The sequence below is a fragment of the Colossoma macropomum genome, unplaced genomic scaffold, assembly GCF_904425465.1.
Source record: "Colossoma macropomum unplaced genomic scaffold, Colossoma_macropomum, whole genome shotgun sequence".
Lineage (NCBI taxonomy): Eukaryota > Metazoa > Chordata > Actinopteri > Characiformes > Serrasalmidae > Colossoma > Colossoma macropomum.
Window position 1 is genome coordinate 2,702,308 of NW_023494798.1, and position 13,495 is coordinate 2,715,802.

Sequence of the window (13,495 nt, forward strand, 5' to 3'; positions counted from 1 at the left end):
GCCCTGGATTGCGTTGCTAGCCTTCAGGGAACTGGAGATATGGACCTCAGAGCTGCTAGACGATTGCTATGGTATACCAGGTGGTTGCTAAGAAGTTGCTAGGCTATCGCTGTGGTGTCCCATGTTGTTGCTAAGGTGTTGCTAGGCCATTGCTATGGTATCCCAGGTGGCTGCTAAGGATTTGCTTGGCCATTGCTATAGTATCCCAGGTTGTTGTTAAGGTGTTGCTAGGCTATCACTATGGTGTCCCAGGTGGTTGCTAAGGTGTTGCTAGGCCATTGCTATGGTATCCCAGGTTGTGGTTAAGGAGTTGCTAGGCCATTGCTGTGGTATCCCAGGTGGTTGCTAAGGAGTTGCTAGGCTATCGCTGTGGTATCCCAGGTTGTTGCTAAGGTGTTGCTAGGCCATTGCTATGGTATCCCAGGTGGTTGCTAAGGAGTTGCTAGGCTATCGCTATAGTGTCCCAGGTTGTTACTAAGGAGTTGCTAGGCCATTGCTGTGGTAATCCCAGGTTGTTGCTAAGGAGTTGCTAGGCCATTGCTGTGGTATCCCAGGTGGTTGCTAAGGAGTTGCTAGGCTATTGCTATAGTATCCCAGGTTGTTGCTGAGGCGTTGCTAGGCCATTGCTATGGTATCCCAGGTTGTTGCTAAGGTGTTACTACATAAGGGGTAGCTGGTAGTATGAACACCGTAAGCCAAATCAGTTAGAAAAAGCACCAGCAACCTATTCAGATATTGGCTCTGCGACTCTCCAAAGATGAATTTTTCATCAAAGGTTCATCAAAGAATTTTTGACCATAGAATAAGAACAAAACAAAAATAGCCTGTAAAAATTCAGTTTGCACAATGCTACGCTTGCAGTTTGCATGATTCTAAACCAGTGGATTCATAAGCTTCTAATACTTGTTAGCAACATTAGCCTTGTAGCTCCAGTGCTGAACTAAAGACTCAAACCTCAGATTCCAAACATGTCTTGGCTGAGATGCTTTGATTTTTGGCCAAACTGTCACTTATATATTATAAAATGATATTCCAGGCTTAAAAATATACATTATCAAAATATACATAATCATCATACACGTCCCTCTAACAGACATATATATGAGTGCACAGACATGGATGTACATGTACATTAATGAACAACATGTATGGGTTACATGAAAGCGGGAAAAGTTGATTGTCGATTCATAATTACAGTCTTTTTTCTTCTTTGCTCTCACGTTTATGTGTCTCTCCAGTGCCCACTACAGTCCATCCAAGCAATAGTTTGCTGTACAGCTCCCTTTACAATAAGAGAGACAACTGCTTGATCTCAGGTTCGAAGATTCAATACTGTGGGACAAGGTTCAGGTATTAGCCTTTGAGAGTTGTAGGGTGCCTCTCATTTACTTTGACAGGTCACATGGTCAGCAGCACATCACGTATTAAGCAAGGAGTCTCCTGAACCCCAGTCCTCAAGCTCTGGCTCCCCAATGGAATTAGGAGCCGTGTCCAAATTTAAGTCCCGCCTCTTCCCAAACACTTGCTCTTGCAGCTCGATGATGTCGTGACGGATGTCCGCCATCATGAGCAACAGGAAGTCGAAGGATCCTGGAGGTCCCTAGAGCAGAGACGGACAATTTATCAGAAACAGCCCCAACACTGTAAAATCAATCATCTGTCTTAGTAAATTAATAAAAATAAATTGCTGTAACCTAAATCATCTGCATATTTACAGCAACATTGAGGCCTAAATATTTCAATGAATAATTTTCTTGCTTATATTGTTGGTTTTATTGGTGGTTTTATTTTTACACTGCCATTTTCCAGCCTCAATGCTTAGAATTAAACAAACTATGTCTTAAAGACTGATATGTCTTAGGCTGTGATGTCACAACCATGATCATTTCATCCTTACATGGATGTGCACAGTATGTTTTATTACATGGTGCATTAATCTATGAAATAAGGAGAATAAAATGACATTTTCTATGATGTGTGCCCTTTAACCTTTTTCAACACCTTGGGACCACCGGTGGTTCCAAAACGCATTCCGTCATGTTCTTTATAACTTTCATATTTCATAAGCTACATTCTAAAGGTGGTGATCGTATGAGAGCTGTAACTGTCTTCTTTCTAGTCAAATAGATGGGTGATGTCATTTTAAACCCTTATAATAAAAGAAGCTGAACTCCCAATTTTTTTTCTACTGAAAGTCGACCCATTTTTCCACAAATCTGAGCTATAAACAGATGGCGTCTCTTCAGTGATCTGCTCTGTAAAATTATTTTTATAAAATAATACAAAGAGCGTCTAAGATTTTTGGATTTCAGCAGTAAATTGTAAGCATATAGCAATGTGTGTATGATCATAAAAAATTTGCCTTACAATTTGGTCATGTAAATTCAGATGAGAAACCTAAATATACCCTGGAGAATAAGAGGTTAAAATATAATAGTCCACTTCTAAACAGTGCTGGCGTCAATCCCATTCCAGTTAATTCAGCTTAATGTAATCAGTGTTTAATTAAGTTAAATTCAGTTTAATCAGTTTAATTATGCCCATCACTGTTTCTCAGGTTTTTATGTTAGTGTTGTGGGACCAGACGTCATCTCATAACGAGGACGTGTTGGGACAACCTTAAGAAATGGTGGCTAAATGTAGGTGGGAACATATTTCTAAAACAATCCGATGTCTCGTAAAGGCAGAACTCACAGTAGGGGGCGACGGTGCACTCGACAAACTCGTCAGACAACAGGCCTCAATTTAAAAAAAGCTCAATTTACGCATGCAGAGTGTGTCACGTGTGCAGAGAACAAAATACACGCAGTAAAAATAAATGTTACCTCTTGCTGTTCCATTATCCTATGTTAGGTTTCCCTAACTAGCTTGTCTGGCTTGTGTTATTGATTGTACTCCAGATGTTATAAGAGCACAGACTAAAGGGATTTGGGCACGGGTTTAAGAGAGGACGTACCCCTGTCAGACAGCAAAGGTTCTACAAGTTGTACCCAGTTGCGTACTCTCGTAATGAGATCACATCTGGCCCCAAGAGACTAGTTTTTATATGTGCTTTGCATTAGTATCTCATATATACACTCACCAAGCACTTTATTAGGAACACTTCACTAATATTTAGTAGGGCCTCTCTTTGCTTTCAAATAGTCTAAATTTTTCGCGGCATGGATTCCACAAGATAATTGATTGCTATTAACGGGCCCAAAGTGTGCCATGAAAACACCATTACACCACCTCCACCAGCCTGGACTGCTGACACAAGGCAGGTTGGGTCCATGGATTCATACTGTTGGCGCCAAATTCTGACCCTACCATCTGTGTGCCTCTGCAGAAATTGAGATGCATCAAAACTGTCCAGTTTTGGTGAATCTGTGGCCACTGCAGCCTTAGCTTTCTGTTCTTGGCTGACAGAAGTGGAGCTCGATGTGGGATTCTGCTGTTGTAGCCCATCCTCCTCAAGGTTCAACGTGTTGAGCATTCTGAGATGCTTTTCTGCTCAACACAGTTGTACAGAGTGGTTATCTGAGTTACTGTAGTCGTCCTGTCAGTTTGAACCAGTCTGGCCATTCTCCGCTGACCTTTTCATCTGCAGAGCTGTCGCTCATTTCAGAGTAAACTGTAGAGACTGCTGTGTGTGAAAATCCCAGGCGATCAGCAGTTATAGAAATCCTCAAACCAGCCTGTCTGGCCACACTCATGCCATGGTCAAAATCACTGAGATCACATTTGTTCCTCATGCTGATGGTTTATGCAAATGTTACCTGAAGCTGCATGATTTTATGCACTGCACTGCTGCAACATGATTGGCTGATTAGAGAACTACATAAATGAGCAGGTGTACAGGTGTTCTTAATAAAGTGCCCGATGAGTGTATGTACTGATCAGAACTCTCTGCAGATGTGACCTGCGTATTCATTTAACCAATGTTTTGCTTATTGATTTAAGAAGGATATTCAGTAAGTAAAGGAATCTGATCCCAGTCTATAGTGGCTGAATGAAGCAGATAAACTCACTGGTGGTCCTCGGGGTCCAGGAGCTCCTCTCTCTCCCTGTAGAGCAAAAACATTCACATAATCACATCATCAGCCATTTATAGAGGGTGTGCTAAAAGGGGCTGTGTTGTTTACTCTCACACACTAACACACATACCTTAAGTCCATCTCGTCCAGGTGCTCCTGGTGGTCCCTGTGGAAACGGTGACAAAAATCCAGTTTGTGTGGGTTTATGTGCCAGAAACAGGCAGAATTAAACAGGCTGTTACTGTGCCTTTAATATATATGAGATATAATATAATATACTGATATATAAATGTTCTGATTGGCTGCTCTTTAACGTGATTATAAAACACATGGAGCGTGAAGCATCAAGCCAGAAACATCAGATCTGGACAAAAAAAAATTAGAAGCAGAGGGCGACCATAGCTAAAGAGCTTACCACAGGTCCTCTGCGTCCTCGCTTTATGTGCTCCAGGTCAGGCTGGGGGCCCATTGGACCCATGTCTCCTCTGGGCCCCTGAGGGCCTGGCTGACCCCTGGCTCCAGGTTCCCCCTTCTGCCCTGGAGGCCCTGGATGTCCTAAAAACACAAATTACATCCAGACTATTAAAGAAAATAGTCATTATAGTGTCCACTTCTAGTCACTTATAGAGAAATTCCACCATTTTTTTTTACATTTCTGCGTTTTTATTTTTTTTGTTTTTTTGTTTTTTGTACCCGATTTTCTCCCCAATTTAGTCGTCTCCAATTCCACCCGCTAGTTAGGACTCCCCCAATCACAAGATACTATCAACTGTTACGTCAGCTAACAGACGCCTGCGCTGAGTGATGGGGGGAGAAGGAGGGGCCATCCTACCCACCCAGAGAGAGCGAGGCCAATTGTGCTCTCTCGGACTCCCGGCTACGGATGGCTGTAGCATCACCAGGGATCGAACTCGCGATCTCCTGATGATAGGGCCAACGCTTAGACAGTTGCGCCACTCGGGAGCCACATTTCTGCATGTTTAAATGGTTAAGACACAAATAAAGTCATTCAGAGTGGTTTGGTGTGAAATGCTCCATTCTAGAGAAACTTACTGAGTCAGAATTGTTTACAGTGGTGGTGATAGGATGAGTGTAATGCCTCTAAAAAAGCTCCCTCACAGAAAGTTATTACATGAATTGGCTATGAATATGGTGCCTGATGCCTGTGAGATCAGCTTTGGGTTTAAAATGTATTTTTAAAACACATTTACGCCTCAGGGGTACATGCAGGGTGTTATCAGGCAAAATAGTCCTGTAAGAAATAGACTTTCCACCATTTTACTATCATTAACATTACAAATAAAAACTCAGAAGACTCGTGTAGGTTCACTGGTGGTTTTGGACAGTAAACAAAATGGCTATATTTGTGTTGTAGTCATGGCGACCCCTGGTTCCTATCACCACCACTGTAAAGTAATCTGAGTCTGTATGTTTCTCCATAATGAACCATTTCACACCAAATCACTCTGAAAGACTTTGTTTACACCTCAGTTTCTGAATTATTTAGCAATTTCTGAAAAATCGGGAGCTTTGAGACTATTTAAAAAAGAAAAAGAGCTGTGTGCGTATGTGTGTGTTGTACCTGGCAGGCCTGGGGGTCCAGGTGCCCCTGGAGGACCCGTGGGGGCGTGGCCATCAGAATTTTTGCCCACCCTGCCAGGAAAAGGTTTTTCACTGCTGTTAGCTAAGCCAGGCGACAGCACCTACACACAAAACAGCACATCACTCAGAAACTAGCATCTTTTCCTGAATGTAGTTTTCTTTAACATTTAAAGAGGAATTATCTGTGCTATCCATGGAACCTTGGAACTTTGACACTGGCCAATTTAATCGGTCAAATAATGTATTGGTCAGGTGTTAATGCATATATTTGTCTGTTCAAATTCCACATTGTCTTGATTTTCTAAGTGAAAATAAGTAAACACATCCTCCACAGAGAACACAATAATGCACATTTTAATAAACAATTGTTGTTTACATGCTAAATTTAACATTTTGGCAAAAATATTGAATTTCTTCCAACAGAAATTGCTCACTAAACCATGCAGAAAAATGCTCTACTCAAGTGTGTTTCCTGTAGAGGATGTGTTAACATACACTACGTGGACAAAAGTATTGGGACACACCTCTTAATCATAGAATTCAGGTGTTTCGTTCAGTCCCATTGCCACAGGTGTATAAAATCAAGCACCTAGCTATGATCAAACATTAGAAAGAACGGGGTCGTTCTAAAGAGCTCCCTGAATTCGAGCGTGGTTCAGTAATAGGACGCCACGACTGCAACAAGTCAGTTCACAAAATTTCTTCCCCCCTAGATATTCTACAATCAACTGTGAGTGGTATTACTGAAAAATTTATGAACCACAGCAACTCAGCCACAAAGTGTCAGACCACGTAAAGTTACAGAGCGGGCCGCTGAGTGTTGAGGAGCATAGTGCCAACACTGCTGACTCAATAACTGCAGAGTTCAAACTCTGGTTTTAATATTAGCACAAAAGCTGTGCCAGGAGCTTCATGGTTTGGGTTTTTATGGCTGAGCAGCTGCATGCAAGCCTTACATCACCAAGCACAACGCCAAGCATTGAATATAGTGGTGTAAAGCACAACGCCACTGGACTCTGGAGCAGTGGAAACATATTCTGTGGAGTGTTGAATCACACATCTCTATCTGTCAGTCTGATGGGCGAGTCTGGGTTTTGGAAAATGCCAGGAGAACGTTACCTGCCTGACTGCATTGTGCCAGCTGTAAAGTTTGGTGGAGGAGGGATGATGCTATGGGGCTGTTTTTCAGGGGTTGGTCTAGAACCCTTAGTTCCACTGAAGGCAAATCTTAATGATTCAGCACCAAGACATTTTGGACAATTCTATTCTTCCAACTTTGTGGAACAGTTTGGGGAAGAACCTTTTCTGTTCCAGCATGGCTGAGCCCCAGTGCACAAAGCAAGGTCCGTAAAGTCATGGCTGGGTGAGTTTGGTGTGGCAGAACTTGACTGGCCTTCACAGAGCCCTGACATCAACCTCATCAAACACCTTTGGGATGAACTAGAACGGAGATTGTGAGCCAGACTCTCTCGCCCAAAAGACACTCTCCAAAATCTTGTAGAAAGATTCCCTGAAGAGTGGAAGCTGTTACAGCTGCAAAGGGAGACCAACTCCATATTAATGCCTATGGATTTAAAATGGGATTCATAAAAGCTGCTGTAGGTGGAATGTGTTGGGGTCCCAGTAGTTTTGACCATTTAGTGTACTTCCACTTAGAAAATCAACAAAACATGTTCAAACTTTTGTATATGACTGCAATTTAATTTGGGATGATGAAATGTCAAATTCTTGATTCTTTGCCTTTATTTAAATTTGTTTCTCACTAAAACAGGAATATAATCACTAAATTACTCAATTAATTGGAAAAAAAGTTGAGAGATTAACCAATTACATTAACTGTAATTGTTGTTTACAGTCCTAGTTCATGCATACATATGGCTGCATTACCTGTCCAGGTTAATGTGTACACATGTGTTTGTATGTGTTACCTGTCCAGGTGAGTGGGCGTGTCCTATGCGGAGTTTGAGCTGCTGTAGGCTGGCTCTCATGCTCATGATGTCCTGGCAGGTGAGGGAGCAGGAGCCCGCGCTCATCTGATTATCAGATTTAGCCACAGATCCCGTGGAGTGAGCGAGAGACACTACACACACACATAATAATAATAATAATAATAATAATAATATAATAAAGATATTTATCATGAATTCAGCATGGTGTTTCTACACTTTTGACTTCACCCAACTCTGCACGCTACACACACAGAAATACACGCTGTAACTCATGTTTGTATTATATCACTTGTGAGGACTTGCACCGAGTTCCAATGTATTAGTGTAGCCAAGCAATACTGCACCTAAACCTAACCTTAACCTAAGTATCCAAAAGGCAACCCAACCTGTCTGCTCTTTTAGTTTTTCCCAGTTTAAAAAAGGAAGCACTGAAATGTCCTTATAAATGTCCTTATTTGTCCAATCATTGTGGGGACATGTGGTCCTTACAGGGATAGTAAAACACACACACACACACACTCACTGTTGTGTGCAGGAGTACAGGAGCGCTGGTCTGCGGTCAGTGTGTATCCAGCACTGCACTGGCAGCGGAAACTGCCGGGTGTATTTTCACACACATGTTCACACACCGTCCCGTTAGACTCCTCACACTCATCCACATCTGTGTAGAGAGAGATAGAGAGAGAGTGAGTGAGAGAGAGAGAGAGAGAGAGAGTGAGAGAAAGAGTGTGAGAGAGAGAGAGTGTGCGACAGAGAGAGAGTGTGAGAGAAAGAGTGTGTGAGAGAGAGAGAGAGAGAGAGAGACAGAGAGACTAGGTAATATCATAAATGTATTTTTGTCATTTTTAAAAAGAAAAATATTAGATCAAAGGGCCCATAACCTACATGTTTATTGTTATCAAGTCTACAACATTTCAACTGTCAATTCTCATTTTATTTACTCTAACTAGTGTTTATGCAGCCATTATTATTATTATTATTTGGAGAATTAAGAGTCATAAACAAATACATGAATGTGCCAGAACACCAACCTAAGCAGTACGGGTGTATGTGCTGCCGATGTCTCTCCCGATCGAAGCGGTATCCGTGGTAACAAGTACACACCACCCGGCCAAAATTATCTGTACACTGCTGTTCACAGGGAGAGCCAGCACACACATCTACACCTACACACACACACACACACACAGAAATGCACAAATTTCTCAGGCAGATCAGTTATATAAAGAACAACAGCGCCCTCTGGTGGCTGTGAAGAACAATATAACCTGGTGTAACGACATCAAATGGAAAATCCATCAAGTTTGACTGAAACTCATTAAAAATTAAAAAAATACCTTGTTTTAATAAACAATATCACATTTCGATAAAGACTTTTCTTACAGTGCAGTGCGCAAGTCAGAGACCACCCTTCTGTATTTAACTTCCAGTCAAAATGGCCATTATGTACCATTATGTACAAGTTATTCAGAAAACATATTCAACAGAAAATTACACAGAAGCCTCAACAACTAAATATATCATCAGTTCTCAGTGTTTAGTGTGTCGACCAAGTTGGTTTTGCATTTTCTGATTCTCACAACCCAAGAAACCCCAAACACATTCAGTGATGTTGAGGTCTGGACTCTGGGGTGGTCAGTCCATTGTTCAGCTTCTGTGTTTGATGTGTCCGTCTCCTTTTCTCAGTAAAGTTCTTCTTGAACAACTACACATCCTTTCAGACCCACAGCGCTGAGTCGTCTTCTCACAGTGGAAGGATGGCCAGAAACACCTGTGGATGTTTTCAGATCTGAAGCAGCTTGATTTTCTCCTCTCTCTCAGAGATGAAAGCTTTAAGTGCTGTTTATCTGACGGGGGCAGTTTTTGTGTCTACCAGGTCTTCCAGGTGGTTGTTAGGAGCCCAATTTATTCTGTAGCTCTAATATTTGATATAATATTATTAATATTAGTATTTTATGCAAGTGGATTATTGACCATGGTATATTTTGGTTTGTCCATCTGAATTTACATGACCAAACTGTAAGGCAAATTATTCAGTAACTGCATGAATTAAATGTACATTTATATATTTTTTTTTTTTTCGTAAAAGTTCCCCTCAAATTAACATGTGTTTTATGATCACACATATTGCTATATGCTTATAATTTACTGCTGAAAGCCAAAAATTTTAGACGCTCTTTGTATTATTTTATAAAAATCATTTTTACAGAGCAGATCACTGAAGAGACGCCATCTGTATAGTTTATAGCTCAGATTTGTGGAAAAATGGGTCGACTTTCAGTAGACAAAAAAAATTATGAGTTCAGCTTCTTTTATTATAAGAGTTTAAAATTACATCACCCATCTATTATACTGGAAAGAAGACAGTTACAGCTCTCATATGACCCCCACCTTTAGAATGTAGCTTATGAAATATGAAAGTTATAAAGAACATGACGAAGTGCGTTTTGGAACCACCGGTGGTCTCAAGGAGTTGAAAAGGTTAATAATCTCATCAGAAAAATTCCCTGAAAATGAATAATGTGTTCGTAATGGCCTATTGGACAGGATACTGAATAAATGAACGGTGATCTCTGATTTAAGCACAGCGTTGTGTGTTTGGAATACCTGGTTTTTTGTGTACAATGTACAAATATCATGTCCTTTTCAATTATAGATATGCTGACAGTCATTTTACGATTTAAAATTAGTGTTTGAGCTTATTATACTAATTATACTTGGAAAAAAAGTCTACAAAAAGTGATTCACTTGATAAAACAGGATTTTACCTACTTTCTGGTATACACTGGCCCATCACGAACCTGAAACCCTTACAGCACTTCCGCCTGAGAGAGAGAGAGAGAGAGAGAGAGAGAGAGAGAGAGAGAGAGAGAGAGAGAGAGAGAGAGAGAGAGAGAGATTAAGTTTAAAGTGAGGAGTGGCTGCTAGTTTGCTGGGCTGAAAAAGAAAAAGCAATAAACATCTGATTTTTCATCTTGAACAGGTGCATATGTGGAAATTACATTATGAAACTGAGGTCAGAGAATTACTGGAGTGTGCTGAGCCAACGCAAACCATAAACGCTTCCCGTCATGTAGTATGACGCAAACAATTCCCATAAACAACGTTGCTCCCTAAAACAAACCATTCCTCCTTCATTATTCCTGATCTCCGCCTGTGACATTATGGAACAGGATGAGTAAGGACATCAATAAAAATGCAGACATTGCAGTCATAAATAGGATCTTAGGAACTTTCTCAAGAAATAATTACCAAACAAACTGAGGAAGATATCGGTGAATGAAGCTCAGTGTTTACATCTTTATTTATATACTAACACGTCACGTTTCATAGATATAAATGTCAGGTCTGCACTGGAAGACAAGACATTTACAACAGTTATATTAAGATATATTATTCCTCTTGTGCAAAAAACTTTTATCTCCATTTTTTACTGTTTTTTTTACTTTTATATTTTGAAAACTGTAGTCACTCTTTGCACTGCGTTAAAATTTTGTGATGGGCGAGCAACACAAATGGTCCAAAATTACTTGTAAAAGTATCTTTCACCAATAATTTCCATTACAAGTCAAGGTTTTTTCCTTCCCCTGTAAAGTTAGCAACAGCAATAATATACAAATATAAAAATTAGGCATGTGCTTGAACAAACATGTTTTCAATACGGCTTTGAAAACATCTTCATACACACCAATCAGGCATAACATTATGACCACCTCATGGTGTGTTAGTGCGTGTTGTGCTGGTACAAGTGGATCAGACATAGTAGTGCTGGTGTCCACTCACTGTCCACTCTATTAGACACTCCTACCTTGTCAGTCCACCTTGTAGATGTAAAGTCAGAGACGATAGCTCATCTGCTGCTGCACAGTTTGTGTTGGTCATCCTCTAGTCCTTCATCAGTGGTCACAGGACACTGCCCACAGGACGCTGTTGGCTGGATATTTTTGGTTGGTGGACTATTCTCAGTCCAGCAGTGACACTGAGGTGTTTAAAAACTCCAGCAGCACTGCTGTGTCTGATCCACTCAGACCATCACAACACACACTAACACACCACCACCACGTCAGTGTTGCTGCAGTGCTGAGAATGATCCACCACCCAAATAGTACCTGCTCTGTGAGGGTCCATGGGGGTCCTGACCACTGAAGAACAGGGTAAAAGGGGGCTAACAAAGTATCAGAGAAACAGATGGACTACAGTCTGTAACTGTAGAACTACAAAGTGCACCTATATAGTAAGTGGAGCTGATAAAATGGACAATGAGCACAGAAACAAGGAGGTGGTCATAATGTTATGCCTGATCGGTGTATATCACTAATATGGATGTAAAACACCAAAACATATCAATAATACGGATTTAAAAACATCTTCACATATTAATACCGTGGATATAAAACACCTCTATATCCATAATATGGATTTAAACACCTTCATATACAATCGTATGCAGAAGTTTGCACACCCAGTGAAATTCCATGTTTAAAATAAGTTAAATAGAAATGAAGTGAAAAACATTAAAATAAATGAATACGTTAACACATCTTCTACAGGTAACACACTTAAATGTGGGATTCTTCTATTTGATTTAGTACAGTTTCTATTTATTTGCTGAGCTTAACCTATTCTAAAAAAAAAATTAAAAATATTTAATGTGCCATAACTTTTGCACAGGCTACAATTTTTTTTTCTCAGCAAATAAACAATGTGCATTAAAATGTGCAGGAGTATGTTCTCTTTATTAAATCAACAAAACATATCATCTGATTAGAGCACCTAAACTTTTTGCATACAGCCGTATCTGTAATATGGATTTTAAAACACCTTTAGATATCAATATTGATTTAAAACATGTTCTTATCAATACTATGGATATAAAAAGATGAAGAGATCTGTAAACACCTGCACATAGACCCCTGTGCAACAAAATAATAGTCTTTACTGCTGGTTTTGGCTGGTCAGAGTCCAGATTTAAACCCTATAGAGAATATTTGGTCTCACATTCGACACAAACTTGTTTGGCACTGTTTTTCAGTTGTATGAAGCAGTCAATGTTTATCAATGAGTGGAACAGTATTGAGTCCTTCTTTAAAAGGCTGCCTGCAAGTTTACCTACAACACTTCAACATCTAAAGAAACCAAAGGAGAAGCTCTCCCATGTAAACAATCTATTTCTTTAATGTTTTGTTGTTAAGATCATTAAAAGCTTAATGTTTTGTGTTTTGGGCCCCATTTTTAGCACAGAAATGTATATTCATAATATTCACCAGTGCACAGCTCCCGAGTTTAGGACCTTGATAGGAAAATGTGAGGAATAACAGAGGGACAGAGTCTTGAGTGGACATCACCCTGTCCTGTCTGAGGGAATGGAGCGTGCTTCCTCAAGGATCATCGCCTTCTTTCATTCTTTTCCAGCCTCCGTGCTGAAAAACACTAAATCACTTCTCTCTGCTCACCACAGCTCATCTGGCTCTGATCACCGCGGCTCTGATCGGTCATTGTTCACGCAGAGAGAAGCAGGCAGTGCGCGGACGTGTGTGTGAATGCGTTTACGTGTCTGTGTACGTAATCTTGACTGTTTGTTTGGGTTTTCCAGCAGTTTGGACAGCAGCCCTTCTGTCCATTCTGCGCTCGTTCTTCTGCACTACTTCCTTATGACAGGAGGACAAATGAAGAACAGATGCTTGTCTCTCCTTTCTGCTCCTTCAGCTGCTCTTACTGGGCCGCTCTAGAAGTCCGTAATTAGAGTATTCGCATACGACTAAATTTGACATTTAACTTCTGCACAATTTAATTGTTGACATGAAAACAGAGAGGTTTGCAGTGAAATGATTCATTGTAGAGAAACTTGCTTAGACTCAAAATTTCTTTACAGTATGAATAGGAACTAAAATGGAAATATAGCCATTTTGTTTATTATCCAAAACTACC

At 40.4% G+C, this 13,495-nt stretch overlaps 1 protein-coding gene across 1 annotated transcript in view; it reads right to left on the bottom strand.

Moving 5' to 3' along the window:
* Positions 1-301: 301 nt before the first annotated feature.
* LOC118818421 (collagen and calcium-binding EGF domain-containing protein 1-like) overlaps positions 302-13,495 on the bottom strand; it is a 51,148-nt gene continuing 37,954 nt past the window's right edge. The window contains exons 3-11 of the mRNA XM_036585675.1: positions 10,340-10,392; positions 8,599-8,733; positions 8,091-8,228; positions 7,547-7,698; positions 5,599-5,719; positions 4,432-4,571; positions 4,147-4,182; positions 4,011-4,046; positions 302-1,600 (exon numbers count right to left, since the gene is read on the bottom strand). Of these exons, the coding sequence (XP_036441568.1) occupies positions 1,418-1,600; positions 4,011-4,046; positions 4,147-4,182; positions 4,432-4,571; positions 5,599-5,719; positions 7,547-7,698; positions 8,091-8,228; positions 8,599-8,733; positions 10,340-10,392 (994 nt within the window). The 3' untranslated portion in view covers positions 302-1,417. The remainder of the gene's footprint in view (positions 1,601-4,010; positions 4,047-4,146; positions 4,183-4,431; positions 4,572-5,598; positions 5,720-7,546; positions 7,699-8,090; positions 8,229-8,598; positions 8,734-10,339; positions 10,393-13,495) is intronic.